This window comes from Daphnia carinata, chromosome 5, assembly GCF_022539665.2.
Source record: "Daphnia carinata strain CSIRO-1 chromosome 5, CSIRO_AGI_Dcar_HiC_V3, whole genome shotgun sequence".
NCBI classification, from domain to species: domain Eukaryota; kingdom Metazoa; phylum Arthropoda; class Branchiopoda; order Diplostraca; family Daphniidae; genus Daphnia; species Daphnia carinata.
In genome coordinates, this window is record NC_081335.1 from 2,925,046 (window position 1) to 2,949,729 (window position 24,684).

At 41.7% G+C, this 24,684-nt stretch overlaps 5 protein-coding genes across 5 annotated transcripts; 2 read left to right on the forward strand and 3 right to left on the reverse strand.

The window, feature by feature from the left end:
• Positions 1–65: 65 nt before the first annotated feature.
• LOC130695969 (sentrin-specific protease-like) lies at positions 66–4,711 on the reverse strand. The gene is made up of 10 exons (XM_057519029.1): positions 4,463–4,711; positions 4,145–4,379; positions 3,690–4,084; positions 3,530–3,632; positions 3,338–3,449; positions 2,701–3,284; positions 1,259–2,635; positions 954–1,198; positions 319–893; positions 66–243 (listed from the first exon to the last, which is right to left on the reverse strand). The coding sequence occupies exons 1-7, from the start codon at positions 4,543–4,545 to the stop codon at positions 2,108–2,110; spliced, it is 2,040 nt and encodes a 679-aa protein (XP_057375012.1). The 5' UTR covers positions 4,546–4,711; the 3' UTR covers positions 66–243; positions 319–893; positions 954–1,198; positions 1,259–2,107.
• Positions 4,712–5,274: 563 nt separating this feature from the next.
• LOC130695980 (sodium/potassium-transporting ATPase subunit beta-like) lies at positions 5,275–8,308 on the forward strand. Its single transcript, XM_057519043.2, has 7 exons — positions 5,275–5,432; positions 5,548–5,700; positions 6,543–6,683; positions 6,904–7,023; positions 7,094–7,380; positions 7,444–7,612; positions 7,693–8,308. The coding sequence occupies exons 2-7, from the start codon at positions 5,571–5,573 to the stop codon at positions 7,794–7,796; spliced, it is 951 nt and encodes a 316-aa protein (XP_057375026.1). The 5' UTR covers positions 5,275–5,432; positions 5,548–5,570; the 3' UTR covers positions 7,797–8,308.
• Positions 8,309–9,059: 751 nt separating this feature from the next.
• LOC130695970 (lateral signaling target protein 2 homolog) lies at positions 9,060–12,681 on the reverse strand. The gene is made up of 6 exons (XM_057519030.2): positions 12,196–12,681; positions 11,972–12,118; positions 11,778–11,909; positions 11,064–11,701; positions 10,579–10,987; positions 9,060–10,511 (listed from the first exon to the last, which is right to left on the reverse strand). The coding sequence occupies exons 1-6, from the start codon at positions 12,229–12,231 to the stop codon at positions 9,858–9,860; spliced, it is 2,016 nt and encodes a 671-aa protein (XP_057375013.1). The 5' UTR covers positions 12,232–12,681; the 3' UTR covers positions 9,060–9,857.
• A 552-nt stretch (positions 12,682–13,233) lies between these two features.
• LOC130695992 (uncharacterized) lies at positions 13,234–14,030 on the forward strand. Its single transcript, XM_057519059.2, has 3 exons — positions 13,234–13,326; positions 13,408–13,564; positions 13,627–14,030. Exons 1-3 carry the CDS (start codon positions 13,262–13,264, stop codon positions 13,753–13,755), a joined length of 351 nt encoding a protein of 116 aa, XP_057375042.1. The 5' UTR covers positions 13,234–13,261; the 3' UTR covers positions 13,756–14,030.
• Positions 14,031–16,083: 2,053 nt separating this feature from the next.
• On the reverse strand, positions 16,084–23,976 carry LOC130695977 (T-cell leukemia homeobox protein 3-like). The gene is made up of 4 exons (XM_057519039.2): positions 22,905–23,976; positions 21,869–21,960; positions 21,567–21,700; positions 16,084–16,969 (listed from the first exon to the last, which is right to left on the reverse strand). Exons 1-4 carry the CDS (start codon positions 23,695–23,697, stop codon positions 16,648–16,650), a joined length of 1,341 nt encoding a protein of 446 aa, XP_057375022.1. The 5' UTR covers positions 23,698–23,976; the 3' UTR covers positions 16,084–16,647.
• Positions 23,977–24,684: the final 708 nt, after the last annotated feature.

Below are 24,684 nucleotides of genomic sequence, written 5' to 3' on the forward strand. Positions count from 1 at the left end.
TTACATCAATGGCGAAGGCTGTTCATGGAGTGGTGCACAATTGAAAATGAAAAAGAAAACCTTAGGATTCGCCGTGTTGTATTGCCTTTACACGAGAGCCACTGTTCCGCGCATGGAGAATTTGTTACCATCCCCGATGAATTCAAGATTTTCAATCACTTTCAGAGCTTCATTCTTCAACCGAGGAGATGAGTACATGTCAGCAAGGCTGTACATCATAAAGCAACTGGACTTATCCAGTATCTAAGTTGCAAAAAAGTACAGTTAGAAAACAACAACAAAGTATTGGAAATAGAAAAAAATTGTTGTTTTACTTACTGAAACAAAATATTCTTCACATTTGATAAACAGAGATTGAAGCTTGTACTTATTGGCGACCGACATCAACTTGTAACCACCATTAGCTATGTCACAATCGCCCGTATAGATGAAGCGGATCATTTGGATGAAGCTATCAGAGTCAACACCTTCTACTTTGATTACGGATTCACATCCACCGACCAGCTGGGCAAGTAGTGGGCTGCTAGCAGCCACAATCCATTTGTGTGCTCTTACGTAAGAGCCTGAAATGACGAAAGTTACATCATGCCAGGGAAACGATTGTGCCCCTTGAGGTGATTCCGGACGGTCAGGAGGAAGATTGTCTGTGTTGAGAATCTTGGACGGCTCGGTCGAAGCACTGCTGCTACTGTTTCTTCGTTTTTTTCGACGTTCCTGACTCGTCACGTGCTTGGTGTACTGGACAGTACAGCGAATGGTCATGGCATCGTTAACCAAGAAAATGTCTTTGTCTTTCAGCAGCTCCTCCATCTTCACGAATTTAGATCGTCCCCAGCCACTTCCCCGCTTGAAGGTATTATCCCCTGTTACTTTCTGAGCGGACCTGTCATCACCTTAGTAATGAGTACGTTTTTACGATTAAGAAAATGGTTGTAACGTTATTGAGAAATTACCAATAATAGCGACAGAATACTTAGCAGGAAGTTCAAGCACGTCCGATGATTTGTCTAAGTTTATGAAAAAGGAAAGAGTTTCAGATCCTGGATTTCCATTATTACTAGCTTCTTTGTCTCCTTTTGGAAACAACTGAAGCGTCCACTTTGTGCCAGGATCGTCTTCGTGGCCAAAGACGCTGGAATGGATTGACGTCAAGTGGCACTTCGTTGAGGAGAAGTATTGTTCGTAACTCTCTATTCGCCTGAAAACATTTACAATTTCATTTAAAGATATACTCGATCAACAACGTGTTATTGCTCACCAGGTATGAATGACGTGATAATGAACAGCCCGTGTGATGCTAAAAATATCAGCTTGATTTTCTTCGTCGCTCATGGTTATGTTAGTGATATGATGGATCGAAAGTAAACGATACAACACAATTCACAATCTTGCTTTAAACCCCAATTTGCACTGCTCATAAATGCAAGAAGTCGCACCACACAGTAGCTAAATACAGTTGGATGTCAACGTTCTGAGTACTAGAAATAACTTAAGCCAGTCAACAAAATGAAATTTCAAATGGTTGCCGAGTTTTCTAGAGGAAAAACGGAGAGAATTATTTAAATCGAATGAATAATCCTGAGAAGAGAGGAACACGTGCTGATGCCGAACTAACGCTCACTAGATGCAGACCTTGTCTAACATTACCACTCGCCGGCTCGAAGGTACTCGAAAGACTGGAAACTATTACGAATGAAAACGTGTTCAGTTCGTGTGCAAATCGATTTTTAGGACAAAAAAGAAGACACGCGATATACATAACAACATCCAATCACAGAAAGACGCCTAGAGCACTAGAGGTAGGCTTATTCATCATTTCAGAGGTGTAGGTAACATAATTTTGAATACTAACCCTTCCCCCAAAACCCCTTAGTTGTTTTGTAAGTTAGAAGTCACGCCATATCTGGAGAATGCTCGAAATCTACCTAAACGAAAGCCACTGAAAAAAAGCATTAGATTTATTCTGCATTAACAGGGTTGTTCTTCCAGTCCCGAGACAAAACATCAGGCACAAGAGACAGTGTCTATAGCATATTTAAATAGATAGAAAGCTTAAGGAAATCGATCCCATAAAAAAATTGAAACTTTAAGACGACATAACAGGTGTTTAGGGATTGATTAATTTTTGGGTGATAATTTCGTATACCATTCTCTTCCGAAAGTAGGGCATATCTTTTTGGGCGAATGTTATTTTGGCCTTACGTGATAAGTATTCTGCGTATTTGCAAGTGAACATGCCGCAGTCAGAACCGTTCATTTGCTGCGGAATGTTCTCCACACATTCCAGCTTCCAATTGCTCGTATCGAGGGTGGTTTTCTTCTTATCAATGCTTTCTGCCTCCAGGTATCGCTTCAGTCCATTAAGACAATCTAAATTCTGGCCGCCCATACTATCGTAATACCGGATGATCTGTTCCTTTGGAGAAACGGTCGCAAGACACCAATGGAGTCCTAGATGAACAGGGATTAGAATGATATCCTGCTCGAAGAGATCCACTTTCCTGGTCCATCGCTTTAGTCCGGAATGACCCGAGCTCATCAATTTAGGATAGAAAAAAGTGTTGAATGCATACGCTTTAGGCCAACCGCCAGCATTACTGCGTTCCATAACGAGGGTTAGATAAAAGTTGATCACCTATTGAGACAGGAAACCCTTCGTTAATCAAGAGGATGAACCAATAGCAACCTAACCCAGCTTACCTGATCGTTAAGCCAATTTAATCCAGATAGGGTTTTAACGTCCCGACGAGTAATAGTAAGACTGAAAGCATCGCATAGGACTTCGTTGTCTGAATGGCCATTCCAAGCTCTGTCAATGACTGCTTGCATATCATTTGAGATGACAGGTAATGATACTATTTCTTCTACTTCAGGTTCTTCAATAACAGGTCTAATAGCGATTTCTAACTGTTTCCGAACTCTCTGTTCCAAATCTTTTTCCCATTCTTCGCGATTTTCTGCCAATACCTTTGAACGTATGGCTTCTTCATCTCGCAAACGTTGCCGATCACGCTCCTTTTTGCTATACCGTGATTTTATGTCAGAGATGAAGCGACAGTCGTACTGTGGAGAGTGTGCGAGAGCTTCTTCCAATGAATTGATTCGAACCGTAGCGGGTTTCACGGGAGACGGGGAAGTTGGTAAAGTATTGGTAGTTTTATAGAAGGAATTTGATTCGTTGGCCAAATCGATAACGACACCCGAAGTTTTAAGCTGCTCTTGAATTGATTTCGCGTCTTTCTTGTCAATCTTTTCTTGCAGGATGGCTGAAGAACTGTGAAAATCTACAAAACATCATTAAAGTCATATTAGACTAGCGTTAAAACATTATTTTTACTTGACGTTGCGGAAAACGATGTTGAGGAAGTTGACAATTTGGCCAACGGTGAAATAGTCGTAAACTGACTAATTAGGGCTTTGTATGACAACTTCTCATCCATCCGAACGCACTGTTTCAACATAAAAAAAAAGGAATTGGAAATCATTACAAAAACTATGCTTAGACGATAGCATTATACAATAGACTTACATTCTGAATTGCTAATGCTTGTGACTGACTGCTCAGTAAAGAACATTTAAGGGCCTTAGATTTCTGTCGTTTTGGAGATCCGTAAAGCTTTTGAAACATTGGTCTAGTGGACTGAAGTCAAACACTTGAACACTCAAATCAAATGAAAAACCCTTTTTACCTGTAGTTAGTTTTTTGAATACATCCATTGGAAATTCGCTTCCTCAGATCTTGAGTTGGTTGATGAAATGATATTTTTGAATTGTTGCCACGTAAGAACTCATTTTTCTTGGTAGATACAGGAAAATTGTTTGGGAGAGGTGTGACTGTAAATGATGGCATAGATTCCAGTTTTTGGAAAGAACTAGTTTTTGGTTTCACACCAAGAACTGTACTACCCAGTCTGTCAGCCATGAGTCTCTCTAGCTGGCTTAAACTTGAACTACCTTCAACAGGCCCAGTACTTGAGAGTGGTTGGTTGAGTTCAACTTTGTTTTTTCTGGAAACAGTTTTAACATCACCTTTGTTTTTCTGGCTATTACCAAGATGAATTTCTTTCAAGAAATTAGAATTTCCCTATTGTTTAAAATTTAAAACATTCAGAAAATAAAAAGCTATTACATTCTTCAAACATACTGGAATAGGGCTTCCAACTGGGGTTGATGTTTGTAATGTGGAACCTTTAAAGAACTGGTTCCATGATTGTTCTTTGGTTTCAAGATCTTGTTTGGAGTGTTGCTTTGGATATGCCATGCTCTGGATGTAGTTCTCTGTGTCATGTGGAATATTTGCCATCAGTTTCAGTTTTTTTGCATCTGGGGCATGATTTAATGAAGGTACTGCTAAATCAGGGGACTGCTCATCTGGTGTACTGATAAAAAAAAAAAGAAGAAAAGGACTGATTAGGAAAGAGCTCTACAATTTTTCTAAAAACCGACGGTCATTGAAACTTACAATTCCCTTTCCCGCTTTAAACCTTGAGTCTGGTTTCCAGAACTAAACCAGTTGGAAAAAAAAATTTTGAATTTCCCTAACATTTGCGCTTTTGTGAAATATTTGCACCTTAAGTACAATCGATGTTGTCAATTTATAAACAAGCGATTCACTTCCTAACGACACTGATACTCGACGCTGCGCGTTGTTTCAGTTTATAAACGCAGACGAAACTGAATTCAAGTTGCTTATCAGTTTAACCACCAGGTGGCTATTAAAATTTTCAGAGATTTCTAAACAGCAATATCCAAGAGAAGATAATTGCGATTTGTAATTGAATACTTTTCTTCTACCATTGACGCCTGCAAGGCTACTCTACAACCCCTCCCACTAAAAAAAAACCCGATTCATACGAATATGATCACACATCAATATTCTAGGCAGGACTGATGATCCAGTAAACTGGATTTATGAATAAACAAAAAAAGAGTGATGAAGATGAGTGCACAGTGCTAATAGCTAAAATCATTACAGTGGTGCAATATTTCATTCTTTTATGCAATCTGTAAGATTAACGACCCAAATAAAATTACCGCCATCAGTAGCAGAAGGTTTTAGAGAGTTCCGCAACGAGGCGCTGCTTATACAGCGTAAGCAGAAGCATTCCAAATTGGGCGTTTCCCTCCGATTGCAAAAGAATGGAAACTCAAAAACTAGTGATGAGCAGTAACAAACTGGTAAAAGAAAAACATTAACAGGCCATGCCCAAAAATACAAAATAAAAAATCCGAAGAAAACCCAAGCTCCCCAGTATAAAACCCAAAAGGTGGAGACGAAGCGATGCGCCCTCAAGCGTCATATTGCATTGCTCATACACTTACGCGAGCACTCTCTTTCCTTCTCCCTCTTTCTCAATTATACTCTCTAGTCTCCAGCGAGACGGTGGCGCAGCTAGTTGGTAGCAGGTTGTTTTCTTCGTTCGGCCCTGTAAGTTCCTCTGATTACAAATATCTCTTCACAGTCAAGCTTTTTGAGGTGCGCGCGAGAATCCAAAGTGCTCATCTTCTGTGCTTTGTTGTCTTTTTCATTCTGTTCTCATTTAGAAGAATAACTCACAGCAGAAACAACCATGACTGAGAAGAAAAGTGAAGACTACTTCGCCGTCGCTCCACCCAAACGCTCCGGCTGGGAGAGCTTTAAGCTCTTTCTGTGGAATGGGGAGACCAGCGAATTCCTTGGTCGCAGCGCCAGCAGCTGGGGTAAATCTAATCTTAATTCTATTATTGATAGTTGCTTCAAAAAGCGTTATAAAGCAATAGTCGTACAAGCAATAGGGTGAAGGCCAAACACAATGGCTGACGACTTTCGATCGAAGTTGCAGACCTACACACACAAGCAAGAGACTAAAGGGGCGGTTTGACAAGGACCTGCAGTAAAATCAATACCTTCGTCGTCGTCGAGGGGACGTGTGTATGTAGAGAAACCCTTCGTAGAGTCCTCTCGAATTGGGAAAAAAGCAACCACAATATAAGTTTTTTATTCCTTTTTTCTTCTCTCTTTCGCTTTTTGGTCGCTATAGCAACGTCGTCAATGAGCTCGCAATTACCGTATGGATTTATTATGTAAAGTTTAGTACGGCAAAATATTGCTGCAAACAAAAGTACGCCTTCAACAAGCCCTTTGTTTTTCTATCATGAACCGCATAGTTAAAACGAGATCAAACCAGTTCCAACTGGAAAAGAAAGTTTCGCCCAATGGCATAGTCCTTGTCCTGAAGACGGTCATCGCACATGAACCGCTAAAAGTCCATGACCCATTTATTTCTTATATAGGCAGAAAAATATGTCTTTGTGAAATGTAATAGGAACAAAAAAGATAGAGATTTTGTGGTATCCTTCATCACTAGTTAAAATTAATATGGCTACCAGACTGGGATAAGACGACGACAGAAAAGGGAACAATGTGAAATGTAATTGATGGAAGCTGATGCTATAGCACGTCCTAATGGAAATCAAGTTTTTTTACGTTAGTTGAATGTTTAAATTCTATATTGGAACCATGACACGATTATAATTTTTTTTTCTTCCTAATTCGAATACAGCCAAAATTTTCTTGTTCTACGTCGTCCTGTACGCTTTCCTGGCCGCCTTCTTCGCGGCCATGCTACTGGTTTTCTTCCAGACACTGGATCTCTATCAACCAAGGTGGCAAAATGCCAATGGACTCATTGGGACCAATCCAGGTAAAATTGTTAAACCATTTAACGTAGAAAGAGAAAATGCTTTTCCCACGGTTCGGTCCTTTGGGTTGTCTTGAATATTGAGCAATCATAGCAACTGGAGCCATCCGGTTGATTCGAGACTATCGTTTTACAATGCGTGAACAAGACGTGACCCACGGCTGGTTTCTTTCGGTGCTAAACTAATATGATTATTCTGCTCTCGACGTCTGTTTACTAAAAGGACTCGGATTCCGCCCCATGCCTTCATCTGCGAACGTGGAGAGCACATTGATTCATTTCAAACACGGAACAGCTGGAAACTGGAAACATTGGACTGCCGAACTAGAGAAATTTCTTTATCGTGAGTCATTCCCTTAAGCGTGCCTCCTAACACTTAATTTTACAATAGTTTGTTTCGATTTGATTATCAGCTTACGACACTGTTGCTAGCAGTGGCGAGTATTTCACCAGCTGCAGCTTTGACAAATGGCCGGCTGAGGGCAAGGTCTGCAACTTTGATATCAAATTGTTGGGCACGCAATGCACCAAGGAGGAGCTTTTTGGTTATGAACGCGGACGCCCATGCATTATCCTCAAGCTCAACCGTATCTTTGGCTGGGCCCCGGAGCCATATGACGATCCCAACGATTTGCCTGCCAACATGCCTACTGAACTCAAGGAATACATCAAAACTAAAGCAGCTGAAAACAGAGAACAGGTAGCTGATAACATGGAAAAATGAACGCATTTGGAATTTACTTATCGATCTGGATTGCTTTAGCTGAAAATGATTTGGGTCTCGTGTGACGGCGAGAACTCTGCTGATCGAGAGCATATTGGAAATGTTACCTACACACCCTTCCGAGGATTTCCCGCTTACTATTTCCCGTACAAGAACATTCCAGGCTACTTGAGCCCAATTGTAGCCCTTCAGTTCCAGAAACCCGAAGGTAGACATTTCACATTGGGGTTGATACATATGTTCTGTCTTAATCCTAGGCTTTAACCACATTTTGTTTCCTCCCTTTAGCTGGCGTTCTAATCAACATCGAATGCAAAGTCTGGGCCAAGAACATCATCCACGACCGCCAACGCCGTCTGGGCTCGGTGCACTTTGAGCTCTTGATGGATTAAAGTGTGGTTTTACATAGGAACATATTGATTAAGTGCAAATTAGGAATTTGCGATGAATCTCCCATCATTGCCACGTTATTTTCACATTCTCTATTGGTCAGCTATTTTAACTAAATATGGTTGAACTGGTTTTTATTTCAAAAGCAGAGGCAAGTAGATAATTGTAGCTGGTAAACATTATTGGTGTTCAAAAACTGTAGCCATCCACATCCCTCCTTTGCCACCTCTTTTGGCTGCTATTTACCCTTTGATCCTTTTGTTTCAAAGGAAAAAAAAACATTCTTTTGTATAGTGATTCCAGATTGTTGGAAATTGCAGGCTTGCCAAACAAAACAAAAAAAACAGTATTTCAGGTCCCTCACTGAAACATCTTAAGAATCTCCTTGAGATCTGTAATATCAAAAGATTGAAGGTTTCAACAGACTTCAGCTCTTTCTGTCTTACTAAAATGTATCATTCCAACTCCCTTGGACTTGTTCTGCAATAAATTTAACTGATCCATTCCTGAAAAATATTCACCATATATCCATTGCTACCCCAAAACTAAACAGTAGTGTTAGTGTTGCTAAATATGGGCATCATTGATTAGTCCGTTATTTTGAAGAAACCTTACCTTATACTGATTGACGAAGCTGAAGTACTGCGTCGACGACCAGCGAAGAACGCCCACATTTTCCACTGTCAACCAGTCCGTAAAAAGAAGCAAAAAAAACGAAAATGTAATTCCATGAAATTGGATTAGTGGGACGCGCCTTGGGGTAGAAAGTAATATTTCACTGTGTTACGATCGATGTGAAAGCAGGTTTGCAAGACACGAAACAAACTCGTTTGAGTTGACTGTGGTACACGTCGAATCACGTAAGGTTTCTAGCAAGTTTCTGATAACATCGTTGTCGTCTGTTTCCCGTTTGGCAGAAGACAGAACTAAAAAATAAAAACAAACAAAAAACATATATAAAGGGGTTGGGGGATTTGGCGGTATTGCATTACTTACATTTTTCTAATTTGTTGGTCCTATTTCAGGAAAACCAGGCCTAAATGATGTGTTCACAAATAGATTAAAACAAACAATTATTATAACTGCATTTTTCCGATACGAACGCGTTGATAAGACATTTACTGCTAACCCACCAGTGCCTCAGTGGGAATTTAAAGGCGATAAGTTTCAATCACTGTCGGATAAATCTGAAATGGCCACTTCGTGATCGGAAACAACAAGTTTATTATTGCGTAGCTATCATAAAGAAGGAGAATATATAATATAATAACAGGTCTGCAGCGGTGTGTCCAGCAAGAAATGTGGTAAATCGAATACCAATGGGGGGTAGAGAAATGGATTGAATGTACAATACACATTCTTCGTTTCCTTTCGGATTGAACAAAGACCTAGACAACTTCTGGGCTTGAATCGAATGACATTGGTAAGGGATTGGGAAAACTGGCAGGAAAACTGCAAAGATTGTAAGGGCAGGTTGCAGCACGATCCGAACCTTGACAATGTAAACCAACACCAGATTAAGTTGTTCGAATTCTTTCTAACGCTTTTCTTCCGTTCCTTCTATTTTTATCTGGCTTAAGTTGGAAAAGGGAGGGGAGAAAAAATTCACAGTTTTGGTCTCACGGAGGCCATCGATCGCCAGAAAGTTTGCTCCAACAATTAAGACTTTCGCAATCAAATAATTGCTTCAATAGAAGGACAAAAGAAAAACTTATGATAATAATAATAATACAGAAAGGAACAAAGGAAGGCGCATGTGTAGGGATATAGGGCGGGATACGCGAACTGTACAAGGCAACATGGCTTCGTCCGGTCACTAACCACCCGCAAAATGTAAATTCAACGATGCCCGGAGAATAATAATAAAAAATACAGTGTGGGGAAGGGACGAACCAAGGGAGTAGTTGGACTTGTTGATTTTTTTGAAGGTCAATTTAATAGGTTTTCGTCACCATGGTCAATACGGCATCCTGTGTAGATAGATATTGTGCGTAGTCTCTTCTGGAAAAGTGCAGTAAACCGGCAAGATGTTGATAGGAGACGGAGAAATTGTAGGCTCGTTATTAGGAGAGGGAAGCTTCCGTCACGGCAAAGTGGGTAACGTGGAACATGAAGCATCGGTTGCAGACACGGACGGGCTTGACGTGGCCGTAGCGAGGTAACGGGACAGCATTTGCGCTGCATTTGCCACAAAAGACTTTTCCACAATTGCGGCAATGATGACGCCGGCGCACGACCGTAAACACAGACTGACAAGACATACAATGCGGCGCTGATTCGTCGGGAATCCAGGCCGGTGGTGTCAAAAGCTGCGCGTCAAGCGGGAATGTGCTGGGACTGTTAGAATAGGGTGCGGAGGTGGGCCGATGCATAGTTAAAGGAGGCGTTCCATCCGATGTCTGACTCAAACTGGAGGGCGGTGTTTGATCAAGAGAATCTGTTTCTGCATTATCCTGTTGAAGCAGCCCACTGTCATCGTCATCCACAGGTGATCCATTTGGTGTTGGTGTCGATTGGCCCAGGCGGAAAGGCACATTGCTCGGCAAAGAGCTTCTCCTCTCCTCTTCGTTAACGGACGTCTCTTGCTGAAGTTGCTGGCCGGGGAATGTCAAAAATGAGCCGTTGTTGACGTACCAGGCATCGTCCAACAACGCTGAATTGCCGCTATCCACCTCCTCCTCCCCTTCTTCCGCTTCTTCCACTGGCTCCTCCTCCGTCTGTTTAAATACAGAAACAAAAAACTCAAATAAAATGTTATCTTAAAAAATCTATAAGTTTGCCCACCGGAGACGCGTTAATGAGGAAGACGGCCTTGAGTATGGCGCGCAGATCCGATGCAAAGTTAGTCTGTAGTTGATCGGCCACGCCAGAAATGCAAACAAAGAGTCTGTGGATCAGATCTTCGCTGCTTTTGAACCGGCCCCGAATTTGATTCCGAGAGGCGATCTCGGCTGCCTGAAGAGCTAGAGCGATTTCTTCATCGTCTTGACACTCGGAGGCAGCGGATGTGACAGAAGAGCTGTCACTACTCGTACCGCAAGCTGACGACGAACTTGAACACGAGCTGGTATCACCTTCGTCATTCTTTCTTCGCTCAACTGCAGGACCAGTGCGACCTTGGTCGGTGCTATCCACCTCCGGCGCCGTGGCGGCGGTACTGCTGTTGTTCTTTTGCGACAGCTTTCCTGCCACTCTAATTGATTAAAACGTGCATCACTTGTTATCACACACACACACACACAAAAAAAAAACACAAAATGAAATATTACCTCTGTGTAGTAGGGTAGTCTTGATGAAACTTGGTAATGTACTCATCTGTCTTGCACATGGGATAAGTACCAGAAGAGTCTGGCGTAGGAGTGGGATCCGTCGAGCAGAGCGCTTTTTCGAGTAGCTGCAGCTCTTGGCTAGTTAGAGTCCAAAGCAAATCGCGTATTTTGCACAGTAGATTGCGAAAAGGTCGAAAGAGTTCTGACAGTTGCCGCTGAAGATTGAGAGGTCCATCGGGAAGAACAAGCAGGCCACACACGATGGCGAGCCGTGGGATGGTGAACATAAGAGCGGGATCACAGGCGTCCACCATGTCCTGGGATAGGAGACCCAGACTCAAGGCACGTTGCAGCGTCTCGGAAAACAAGACGATTATGTCTTGCTGGTGGTTGTACTCGAGTGCTGTTTTAACTGGAACCATGGCGCTAACGTAGCTCAGCTCGAATTCGGCAAAGAGTCGATCAAATAAACAGAGGCTCTCGCGTAACTTGTCCGGGAATTCCATCGAGTTACGGAGGCACTGTTCGCGTAGCTGCTCTCGCACCGTTTCCAACGATTTGGCCAATGCCTTGGCGAGAGGACGCATCACTGCACTTTCAGTTTCCCTATTTAGAATACTTGAACCCGCTGCCAAACACTGAAAATATAAATATTTATTTGTTTTTAATACTAACCTGTGTCTGATAAACCACACATATTGATATGTTACATACCTCAGCACCAAACCACAACTGTCCAGCAAGGTTCTCCTGCAAAACATCATCAGGGAATTTGGACCTAAAATCTCGACATGCTCTCTCGAGAGGCATTACTTCATCCATCAATTGACTGCATATTGTCAGCACCTGAAATCACAAAAAAAAAAGTGTGGAAGTAAACTGCAAATTATGGTGATATAAACTTATACCTTGTCTTGGCATTGTCTCAACTGGTAGACAAGTGATGCACACCGTTCAGGGTCTTTCCTTCCATCAAAACTGTCCAACTCGGTGGCCACTGCATTGAGCTCTTCATCGGCATAGTAAAACTGGGCCAACAAAGATGAATCATGTTTCTGTCAATAATTGCAAAAGAAACACATCATTGTAATCAAACTGTTTTATGTTATGCAAGATCGTAAATATATGGCACCTTTGGTTTGTACAGCCACTTTCGAAGTGAATTCATTTTAATACAGACACGGTTTTGTGGAAACAGTCACACTCAACTCCCTCCTCTGTGCGAGGGGTTGAGTCTTGGTTTGGGACAAATTCAACACCTCACAGAACTTCAGCTCTCATTCTCACGACCACAAACTGAGAGAAAGAAGAAGAAACGGACGGACGCAACTAATCATGACGGCCGATTCGCTTTCTCTTGCAGAAAACGTCAACCTGTCTGAGTCATCCTCCCTCAAAAACACTGAGCTTATCTTTTTTGCACTTTGTCCTGCGTTTGTGAATCGATACAAAGACGGAATACTGATATTTGAGAGGCAAAAATTTAGAACACCTTGGAGGCCACTCGTTAAAAAAAAAAGGGTTTCAGGGCCAAACAAATGAATCCTGTTTGTGAGAGAGAACAGAGAAATATGTGTAGCACGATAGCGACATTGCAACACAAGAACAATCTCTCTCAAGTTCAAACAGTTTTTGTTTCGTCCGCTAGGTGGCGAAGAACCGTCAAATATCACCGCTAGATGGCAGCGCATACTAGTTGTCAAAGACTTCCGCTAGATGGTGGTGATAAGTAAAATACTTAAATAACAACAACAAAAAAATTAACTTTGAAAGCAATACAAAAAAAAAAAATGTCACGATTTTGAGCCAATACGTTGTACAGCTATATTTATATTTTCTTTAATCTCATTATCCGAAGGACGCCAACAAAGAAAAGTAGTCGGGGCTGAAATTTCCGTATGCGTTTAGGGTAGGGTCTTTTCAATGGCAGCTGATTTTCTATTAAGTCTACACCCACGAAAATTGCTTTAAATTGAATCAAGCTACTCTATCCGACTTGAGAGTATCCCACATATTGCCTGACCACGCCAAGTTTGTGGCCGGAATAACTTTTATTTAGGCTTCGACTGTTCGTCGATGGAATATTAACGAAACTCAAAACGATAGGCTTTTTATTCATACGCATATAAAAAGACACCCTCAGATGGACAAGGTACATCACTTGGTGGTCGGTCGGTATCCGGTACGCTTCTTCCGCCATGGCAATCCGCCTACATTTTATTTTGCTCCTGATCGTCGCCTCGTCCATGGCTCAGACATTCCAGTTGAGTTTTCGTTTTTCTTTCGAACCTTAAAAAATCATTTTTATTTTTTCGTTGATGGTACATCATATTCTCTTATACAGGTACAGCAGAGGATGGACTAACGGTAGGAAGAGGGCTGATCCATCGTTCATCCAGCAACAGCTGTTGCAACACGGACGTCCCATCCTTCCTGTAGAATACCAGACGAGTAATTCGGCTGAAGATTGGAATCGCTACAAAATCAATAACGAAAACAAGGTATGCACCTTTAATTCAACTCTCATTAAACTTGACACCCGTTTGCGTTGTTTGGATGGCAGTTGAACGAGGATGGCGACTGGCTCGTACATGTCAACCATTGCGCCAAATTAGCCACATCTCTCGGTTCCCTTTTGAAGAATAAAGAAGGCAAGTTCAGCGACGAGCCCATCGTCAACGTTATCCGTTAAAAAAGAAAAAGAAAATGGGCCCTTAAAAATCGTGTGTGTGTGTGTGTTTCCAAAAAATCCGTTTCTATTGTCTCCTCGAATGCGACAAATGCGCACACACGACAAAATTGCGTGTGTAAACCCTCGGTAGATGGTAGGAAATCATTATTTGAAAAGAAAAAAACAAAACAAAACAAAATGCTGATATAAAAACGTAAGAAAAAGAAAACAAAGTGAATACACTGTTGTCTCTAATTCAGACGCCGACGTCAAACGGCGTCGTCTGTGTACACATAAATATAATCAACGTATATGCGTCACGAGTCACGCTATAATCAAATTGAAGTAGCAAAAAGATAATCACGATGATAAATTTGAAATAAAAAATCTGAAAAAGATCCCTTTTTATTTTTAATTCTTTTGTCGGAAACCCTTTGCCATGAACGTTTTCTCTTCACGTAAAAAAAAAAAAAAAAACACACGAATTTGAAGTCGTTTATGACATACACACTGAAATGACGAGAGGCCGCTGAATAAAAAAAAAAAAGGGCACCGATTTGCTCCGACGCGCGCGTCCGTCGTCATGTCCCGGCGCATCATTTGCCGGGGCGAAAGAGGGCAACCTGGACTTGTGTGTTGCCCTGGACGAATAACCTTTGCTTTAAAAAAGTCGCGACTCTCCGTGAACACACAGCGTCCCCCTCCTCCTCCCTTTTGTGTATGTGTGTCTTTATAATTCTATATTGTATCCTCCTTGCGTTCGTATTTGATGGCTCCGTGTAACACAAGTAGCGCTTCTTTTTCTTTTCGTCAGGGGAGGGTTTTTGGTAGTCCAGTGACAAATGACACGCCAATGACAATAACTTGCCGTTGGCCTTAGGCCGGCTCTTTTCTCATCTGTAAACACACGGCACGCTACGTATGTAATTTGATATCAATGTCGTGTCTAATAATGCCAACCTAAAGCTGACACGGTACAACACACTCTGCATCTTTTCAGGCAAAAACGATCGTTATCGATACATTCGGAGTTCCATCTTGATTTTTGAAAAAAATCTATTTGATAGAACACACAAAAGTGAAAAGAAGAATGGCAATTGAAATAGGAAAAAAGGGAGCGAAAAGGGGAGGCTATCTTTTTCAATAAAATGAAAGAAAAAAATCTTCAGCGCGCCGCATTCGAACGTATCGAAAATCAATAAACGCTGGTCGTAAAAAATCAAAGAAAAAACAAAACAAAACACGAAAAGACATGAGCTAGCCGCCGTCCGAGTGTAAGAGACACACCACAAACGATTGAAAAGCCGCCCCCTGTAATATAACAATGCCGATGTATTATAAATAATAATAAAAACATGACTACCGCGTGTGATTTCGTCACCCGAATGCCGCCGCCACGCTTCGTCCGGCCACACGGTACATCCTTCGATCACATTTCAGAGTTACGCACAAACAGCGCATCGTTATTTAAATGAGGCACACATTTTTCGGTTTTTTAAGGTCTATCAATCGGGACGGTATTTGGAGCCCCCGTGAGGCGTTTCCCGAAACCCTATCGAAAGAAAAATTCCCGCAAGGATTAAAAAAGGGAAGCGACAAACTGTAGAGTTGTGTCTACCACTAGTCTCTATTTAAAAGGCAAAAAAAAAAAAAAGAAGAAGAAGGTATTCGTTTGAAAGAAGAAAGTTTCTCAACTTCTCGCGGGCTATTTGGCTCGTTTGTGTGAAAGGAAATTGAACGCCGGCTCTGCGTTCAAAGAAACAACAACAAAAAATAACACATAAGAAAACACATAGCGCAGTTAACATAGAGTAGACGATAAGGACACACGGAACCCGAAAAGATGCAACCGAAAACTATTTCTATATATATGTGTGTGTGTGTGTTTTCTTACCTTTTGGAAGTGTATAACTCCAGGGGCTTTTCGTCGTTTCTCAAACCGTTACACACATCTTTTTGTTTTGTTACAATTGCCGCCTGTTTGAAAACGTCCCAAAACAGTCCGACGAATCATACACAAGATAGACCACTTAGCAGCTTTGGATGATTGACCCTCATGAAGTGTAAAGGAACTACTATATAACGTGTGTGTATCATTCCTCTTCTTCTTTTGTTCTGTGTGTGTGAGTTCCTTACAAACCGCTGGAATAAAATGGTTACAACGATTCGCTATATCCGCCCCCCTTCAAACATTGGGGGTAAAAAATAATATGTGTGTCCCCTCTCATTTTTTTCTTTTCGAAGGACGTTTTCCACAGCTGAATTTTAAGGTGACAATTTTTGTTTTTTTCCAGTGCGACCACCCTCCTTCAAAAAGGAAATTGAAATGAAGCGGATCGACGAAGGCACTGCTGACAATTTTTCCTTTTTATTGTTGTTATTCGGATTGTTATTATTGGTTAAGGTGTTGGATAATTGAGGTCGCGGGAAAATAGACGCACATTCACAGACACACACACACACACACAAGAGAGTCACAAATCACGCACAAACAGAGCGAAAGGGAGAGAGAGAGAGAAACTTGTGCTGACAACATTTCAAATGAACAAATAAAATCAAAATGGAAATAAAAAACGAGATTTGAAAAAAAAACAAAAGCTTTTGGTCTCTCTACAGCTCCCCAGGTGTTTTCGGAAAACGCCCACACGTTAAAAAAAAAAGAGGGGGATGTACACTCAAATAACACGGTGGAGAAAAACAAAAAACGTATCGACATTTATATACAAACGAAAACAAATGAAAGTGTCTTTTTTTTTGTAAATTAAGAAAGAAAAGAGTGTTGACATTATGGTGTAAAGCGCGTGAACGTTGAAATTCCATAATCATTCTCATCTTTCATAATTAATTAACATCCCCACCCGATACCCCAAAATGGGAATGGGAGACATCATAATAAACTGCGCAATTTCTTTCTCAGTGATGATGATGATGATAGCCAGGTGATGTGGCCGCTCTGTTACCTCCTGATTCGGACGACGTCGATTCCGCCCACGGTTGCAAACTTTGCAGGGCGTTGAGTGACGTGGCTGTCGGACTCATCCGCAAATCCGACCGATTGGATTGAACCCCTGTCGTTGTTTGCGACGCGTCGTGTTGCATTGAAGATGAGGATCGTTGTGATGGCGCTACTGACGTCACTGGATAAAGCGTCTTTGTCATGGCTTCCGCTTGAATGGACAACATCAATCGGTTGGCCGCTTGGCGTTCAGCTTCCCGTTCTTCGGCCGTTTGGCGTCTGTTCAGTCAATAAAATACAAAATTGCAATTACTTCTTGTTAAAAAAGAGAAACAACGTGTCATCATATCAATTATCCTTTTCAATGCGATCGCTCTTCAGAGGGAACAAATCAAAACAAAACAGAAGAAGTTGAACGCAGTCGTTTGAAAATAGGCGGCTAGTGTTTCTGGTTCTAGTCATTTGAAAGTTGAACGGTTTGCCTGATGGATCTGTGACACGAACAGGTCGAACACCCACTCACTGGTTAATATGGGGCTGTCTATATTCATCTAACGCGTTATAGAAGAGCACATTACCAGAAGTCCTGGAACGAAACAGGTCGGAAGAAAAACAAAAATGTCCAATAAGGAATGTCTACTGACTGATGGTGTGTGCATGTGTAGACAGCGAGCGACTAACTATTAGGAGAGCACTCATTTGCATAAAAGGGTTATAATCGGATTAATTTGCATAATTTCGGGTCGGTCGTGTCTCGTTAAAAGACATGGAGAGCGATTTCTGACCGGTCGCCACTCTTCTCTACTCTATAGCTCTTTTATTACAAAATTAATGGCCTAACTCAAAAAAAAAAAAAAAAAAAAAAAAAGCTGAACACACACAACACAAAACAAAAAAGTAAGTTCGTGTAGTATAAAATCCTCAGCTGAAGAGCTGTTAAGACTGTTAAAGAAGAGGAGCCTTCTTCTTCTATTCTTCTGTTTCTCTTCTCCAATTTTTTGTTGTTGGCTCGAGGGAGTTGTGTTCCCACTGACCAGCGGTTGTGCACTCTCACATCGTCTCATACCAAACTCGGTAGCCTAATGGCTTGTTACCATCAAGAGCTATCAAACGGACCCTCTTATATAGATGCATTTCATTGTGTCGAGACCGAAGTAGAGAGAACGGCAATCAATCAGACGGTGGGGGGACATACACACACACACACACACAGACGGGAGGATACGTTAAAGAAAAGCCAGGCGGTTTCACATCACGTCATATCACCTACTGGATATTTCACTTTTGGACAACATTCCTCTATCGAGTATACTTGTTCTTTTAGCTTTTGTTCCGTTTTACCACGCTCTTTTTTTTCTTTCTTTTTCTTAAAGGTTCCATTCCACATTTCGTGGCCTTTCATATTTATTCACCCTGTTGCGATTAGATTTTTTTATTCATTTTCCAGGGCCATGAAAAATAAAAGTTATTGACAAGCGCAGAGAGAGAGAGAAAAAAATAGACAAATGTCGTCGTCGTGTTTTAGTGTACGCGCTCCAATACGTAAAATAAAGCCAATACGTAGGAGACACACGTACACCTTCAAATACAAGTTTTTCTTTCTCAAGACAGACACAAGAATTGTGGGATTTATTTTTTGTTGTTGCTGTTGGTTGGCTGGCGCGCAGGTCATTAAGTGACCGACAAGCAATCCATTAGCGATTGTCCCCGAATGATACCACAACTGATTGGCTCTTTGGCCAGGCCAAAACGAAAAGAACGAAAAAAAAAACGTTAATAAAAATCAGGAGAGAACAAAGAGACGTTTGTTTATATTCTCCCCATTTCGTTTTTTTTTTTGTTTACTTTCACCAACAGCTGATTAGATTTTTTTTTTCAAACTAAAATAAGGCTAACCCATCTTCAAAACAACCCTCATCTTAGATGGGAAGTTAAAAAAGAAAAAGAGTTTTAAAAATTTTCTTTTCTTTTTGTTTTTTAACAACTGGGCATGTTCGTCATACAAGGTGTAGTTCCAGGTGTGTACAAGCTTTGTGTGTATAGCCACTATAGTTTGTCTCTGTGTGTCTATAATGAAGCCGTGCGCGTCTCAGTAGGTGTGTACCGACGGGCCAAAGAGGGGCCGACAGGTCGTGTTCCTCTGCAACTCAACCTAGAATTATTAAGATGACGATTGTTTTTTTGTTTTTGCTTGTGTGTTGAAAAAGGTGGCGGCGCTGTTACCCTCCCCATCAACTCCTCTTAACATTTCGTTTTTACAACGCGCCTTCGTGTCCCCCTGTATTTTCCTATTTATTTTCAATTTTTCTCTTTCTTGTTCTAAAAAAAAGTGGGGCCATTAAAAGCCAGTTCGTCGCCACACACTGCGATGCCTCTTCTTCTCCATTATTATTGTTCTTAACTGTGACAGACGGCCCCGTTTCTAATTGCGCCAGTAAACGCGGGAATTTCAAAACAAACGATTGGTCTCCCTGATTTAGTTAAACAAAGTTTATTGGACAGCCCAAGATGACCTTTTTCTTGTCCCCTGAACGAATACGGGACTTAATGGCAAAGCTTATCTTAGTTTGACATTTTCAATAGCAATCGTAAGAGGGTACACAAAAAAAAAAGGGCGAATAGTAGAGACCTCTTAAACGTAGGCAGAGGCCGATCCACTTACGTTTTTTTGTATGTGTCTCTCCGGACAAAACAAAACAAGTTAATTGATTGTCGCTCGCGCTCATCTAACGTCTCCAGCAATCCACACAAAATGGAAGGCAAAAAAAGACTTTTCTTCTTCAAAGTGATAAGAGGTCTGAGCCATCAGAGCAGGTTTTCATGTACGCTGACCCGACTGATGGATGTGCTGTTAGAGACACACGGCGACGACGGTCGCTTGTATACGTAGAGTGTGTAACTGCGTATACACACACACAGTTATTACTGATGTATATAAGGTCCCCTTTTTTTTTTTGCTATGCAACGTCTTTAAACTAGTTTCATGTGGCCAACAGGCTCTTTTCGATTAAAGCCCATGGAAATTGAGACGGATGCCATTAACTTGCATTTGAGATTTCTGTGTCTGCATTTCAATTCAAGAAACTAGTTTTTTTTTCAAAAACATTTCTGAATTGATTTCTTTTCAAATCAAATAACGCAATTGACGTGCCACAGTAGCAGGGCAGTCCAATAGGAGACCCATAACCACATGACATATGGACTCGATTGATAAATTGGGTGGATTTTTTAAAGCTCCATTTCATACTTTCGATCTCACGTTGCATATTTGCATCGTATAAGTGAAATGTAATCTATTCCCATTCGCAAAAAAATAGCAATGATTCGTCATCGGGCCCACCTTTTTTTCTTTATTTTGAAATCAGTATGTTTAACGAAGAGAACGGTGACTATCTAAAGTCTATATGCCATGATTTTGCTCGTACGTGTACCTCATGATTGTTCTGCTTTTTTTCGGGCAGCTGTTAATGGAAAAACAATTACGCATGCGTTCCACACAAATAAAAAAACAAACAGGATCTGTTATTTTGGCGGCGCTTATCTCAGTACATATAGCCAAATAAGAATAATTGGCAAATACTTGGAAACAAGGGCAACTTGTTTGCCATTCCAAATAAGAAGAACTCAAAGTGGGAATGATGATTGGCCATTTAGATTGTTACGGGTATTTGCAAACGAATGATAAAAAAAAATGCTTTAAAAAATACGTCCTGGAATGAAAGCAAAATGATTGTGATGATGCGACAGAAGAAGAATCTTTTTTTTTTAAAGCGGCGCCATCCTGGGTGGGTGGGTTTCTTTTTTTTTTTTTTTTTTTTTTTTTTGCGGCCGGCGCCACCACTCGCGGCAGACAAATGGGCCCACTCAACCAATTTTGAGAAGAAGAAAAAAAAGAAGACACCACGTTTAACTGAGAGGAGAGAAACAAAAGCTCGTAACAGAGATGAGGGGAGAAGGACTCTATATAGAGAGAGAGGACCTTGTAATAGGTTAAGAGTTAGGCGGCTAAAAAAATAAAAAGAAGAAATAAAAACGTCTGGGGATGATCTTTTGGCGCTGTTGGCAATGCATCCTCATCGTCGCCATCGTAATCAGCCGCGAAACAATTAAGACAAATCCCGACCAGGAGATAATGAGGGCCCCGATCAGCGCAACTAGATAAAACATTTGAAAACCTCCCAGCAGTTCAAGGGATGGCGGGGTGAAAATCAAGCGTAAAAACTGTACGACTGAACGATCGAAAACGGCAAAACACAAGAGCCTTGCCCGTAAACGACGCCCGAACCGAACGACTCGTTCCTTTTTGTGTAGCCCGACGTTATCTGATTGGCACGTCGGCGGTGAATTATGTAGACGGCCATTTTGAATGACAATCAGGCACTTGGTGAAATACAAATACAATAGGTTCAAAGTGCTCGTGTAAGCTGATGTTTTTTTCTGTTTTGTTTTGCTTTTAAAATGCGCGCACCATTTGCAAACGCAGGGGGGTTAAGCTGAAACGTAAAAAATAACAAAAAATGCCGACCGATAGACGCAAGGAACTCTTTCTCCCGTTTCTCCATCTCGTTTACGAAAACAAGAGAGCACCACTGAGACTTTAAATAGGTTTTTCTTTTTTGCATATGGCCGAGCATTATTGAAAATACAGCAGCACTAGATATACATCCAGCTCCGGGAAAAAAAAAGAGAAGGGGAGTGTCAATCAATCGTCTATTGATAATGAAGTTGCTTGCCCTTTTTTTTTTTTTTACCTACCCTATTCTATTCAATTCCCACCTTTTTCTCTCTACCCTTACATTATTCAAAATTCTAATAGAAAATGCGTCACAATTTCTTTCACGAAAAATAAAATTGAATTGTTTTTTTTTTCACTGACCTCCATTTGGTGCGTCGATTTTGAAACCAGGTTTTCACCTGAGCGTCCGTCATCTTGAGCAGTTTGGCGAGAGCGGCGCGTTCGGCCGACGCCAGGTATTTCTGCTTGTGAAACCGCTTCTCCAATTCGCACACCTTCAATGAAATTTTGAAAGTTCCAGAACATCAATTTAAAAAAAATAAAAGAGCGCTTCCATTTTTCTTAGATATCATTTGAAAATCTTAAATAAACGACGTACGCTAATGGGTCGGGAAATAAAAATAAATTCGCCTATGGAATGTCGTAATAATTGATGCAAATACCTGTAAACGGGTGAATGATGTCCGGGGCTTTTTCCTCTTTGGCGGCGTCCGCTGTTGGTACGGATGTCCGATACGTCGAGCCAAGGGAAAGCCTAATTGTTGGTATAAGTATATACATAAAAATCAAATATTCAAAGAAAAATGGCTATAAGTGCCATTTCTAATTTGCATGTAGATACGAGAACTATATAACGCTTTCTATTTTTTTTTTTTTTTTAAAGGTGTGACGTCGTCAAATAAAAGGGGCGCCGGTGTGCCGAGCCGTACACCAATAGTTCAAAGTGCTTTAGCTATTACTGTTTCATATCTCACACGCGGAGATGGTGGCAATAGATTTCGTGCGCCGCTCTCTCTCTCTCTCTCTCTAGCTCGATTTAAATATTGAACATATGCATAAAGAGCAATCCACTTGCGTCGCTGGCGCGTCACGTTCAATGTCCGCATCATCCGTCATGGCCGCGTGCATCTAAGCTATTTCCCCAAGCGTCGAGAGATGTCTTCCGACGAGGAATGAATTTCATTTTCTTTAACTTCTTATTTGTTTCTTTTTAAATTACGTTTTTCATAAAGGCTTTTCGTTCGGCCCGCAAAGAAAAAAATACGGCTTTTTATGCATGTTACAATAGAAAATAAAGCTTTTACATGTCACAGAGTAATGGCAAAGAACATGAAAGATTTCAGATGTAGAACGAAAAAATAAAATAGGGGGGGAAGGGGGTATAATTTAACTACTCCTAACGTGTGCAGCAAAAGACCCTTTGTTTTATGACGACATCGTGAATAATTTAGCGCCGCTACGTTTTCAAAAACGCATGTGATATTCTAGACAGTGTTAGATCTATTACCCTTTCGATAGGAGATTGAAAACAAAATTTGCGCTCGATTTATCACCGATGCCGTGCGAAAAATCCACCAAACTTTCATTTGAATAGAAAATTTATGGATTTCTAGACCACCTACCTCTCCCACAAAAATGAATCCATCCGTAAATAGCCGGATGATTGTAGTAAAATGAACGACATTCAGTTTTGCATACCTGCAGCGAGTCTGTCTTTAAAGACGGTGGCTTCCAGTAGCGCGGCAAAGGCGTTAGGAATTCCGGTCGGATTGAGTCCGCCGTTCATGTGATGATGATGGAGGCTGGCTGGAGATAATGGCGAATGCTGAGAAGAGGAAGATAATCCGTGCGGAGGAGGGTGGCCAGGATAAGGTCCGGCAGGTGCTCCAACTGATCCGTTGTTGGTTCCATTCGAGCCGGGACCGCTTGACGGATAGCTGAGATACGAGCCGGCGCTCAGCATTCCGGAAGGCCCTCCACGATTCGCTGCGAATCCGGCGCCGGAATTGTGTTGATGATGTTGCATGAGATGCGACGGAATCATTCCCTGGTGATGTTGGTGTTGTTGCTGTTGCTGCTGCAAGGCGTAGAGCGCGTACCAGTCGATACCGTGGATGGATGGATGCGGCGGGTGACTAGAATAGTCGGGCATTTTCGAATCGTCCGGCCGCGAGCCGGCCGACTCTTCATCGCCGGAATCGTGAACTTTGACATCCTCGTCGTCGTCACTGTCGTCGGCCGCCCCGTCGTCGTCCACTTCCAGCGGCGATTCTGGCGGGCTTTCCCGGTTCAGCAACACGTCGGCGGCTTTGTGATTTTTAACGGCCGGTTTGAGGTCCATTGCGGCCGCTGCCGCATCATCACTGCTCGAAGCTTTCTCCAAAAGCCGGGAAATGCTGAAACTCAGTCCGCTACCACTGGTCGTGCTCGTGCGGGGTGAGGCGGAGACAGCCATCTTATCAGTACAAATCAGCTGATTGTCTAGTGTCATTACGTAAGAAAACACAAGTAACAAAAAAAAAACAACAAAAGAACTGCGGAATACGTTGCGCGGAATCGCCTGTGGCTATACACAAATGACACAACAACAGGCGATCAGGGTTTTCGATTTCTTTCGTTAAAAAAAACGAACACTGTCAGCTAAACGAAATTGAGTGTAACGAAAACGAACTGCTAAATAAACTGATGATGACGATGTAACTGGCGGATGGAATATTTAAAAAAAAAAACCGGGGGAGAAAAAACAAACTTTGGGAGGACTTGTGTGACTTGCAGTTAGTCAACGACTGAGTGGCACACCGGTGTGTCATCCAACTCTACGCAAAGTGACTTGAACGCTCTTCGGGACAGTCCAAGTCACGTGATGCGAGTAGGAGGAGCTTTTCTAGTGGCGCTGTGTATCGCCATTGGTCCGACTGTTTCACTCCTATTGGCTCTTCCGCCGGACTATAACCGCGAAGGGTGGGATGGATTTCTTTTTTCCCTTCCGCTTTAAGCATCTCACGATCGTCTGCCAAGAGTCCATTATCTCTCTCTCTCTCACTTTATATTTCTCTCTCTCTCTCTCTCCTTCTCTCTCTCATTGGGTTTTGTTTGAAATAAGACGCGCGGTTTTTCACGCTAATACAGAAAACGCAAAGGTAACAGCGCTGCACATTACCGCCGCGCCCGGATGACTTAATTGGATTGCCTCGCATCCTGCGTTCCGGTTAACAAGCGCAGACTAATCGACTTGATATTGTTGTGCGCTTACATATGCGACTAAAAAAAACAAAAGAAGAACGTTTACTTGTTTCCCCCCTTCTTTTTGTCTGAACTCGGAAGTCCATGGTTTCCCCCGAAATGTAACAACCATGAAAATGGGTGCACATTAGAGGCCTATGCATTTTTAAAAATTTTCTCACTGTTTCCTGAATGCACTCCATGAACTTTGGGGCGTCAGAGATGTTTAGGTAGACGAGTAAGAAAACAAAAAATG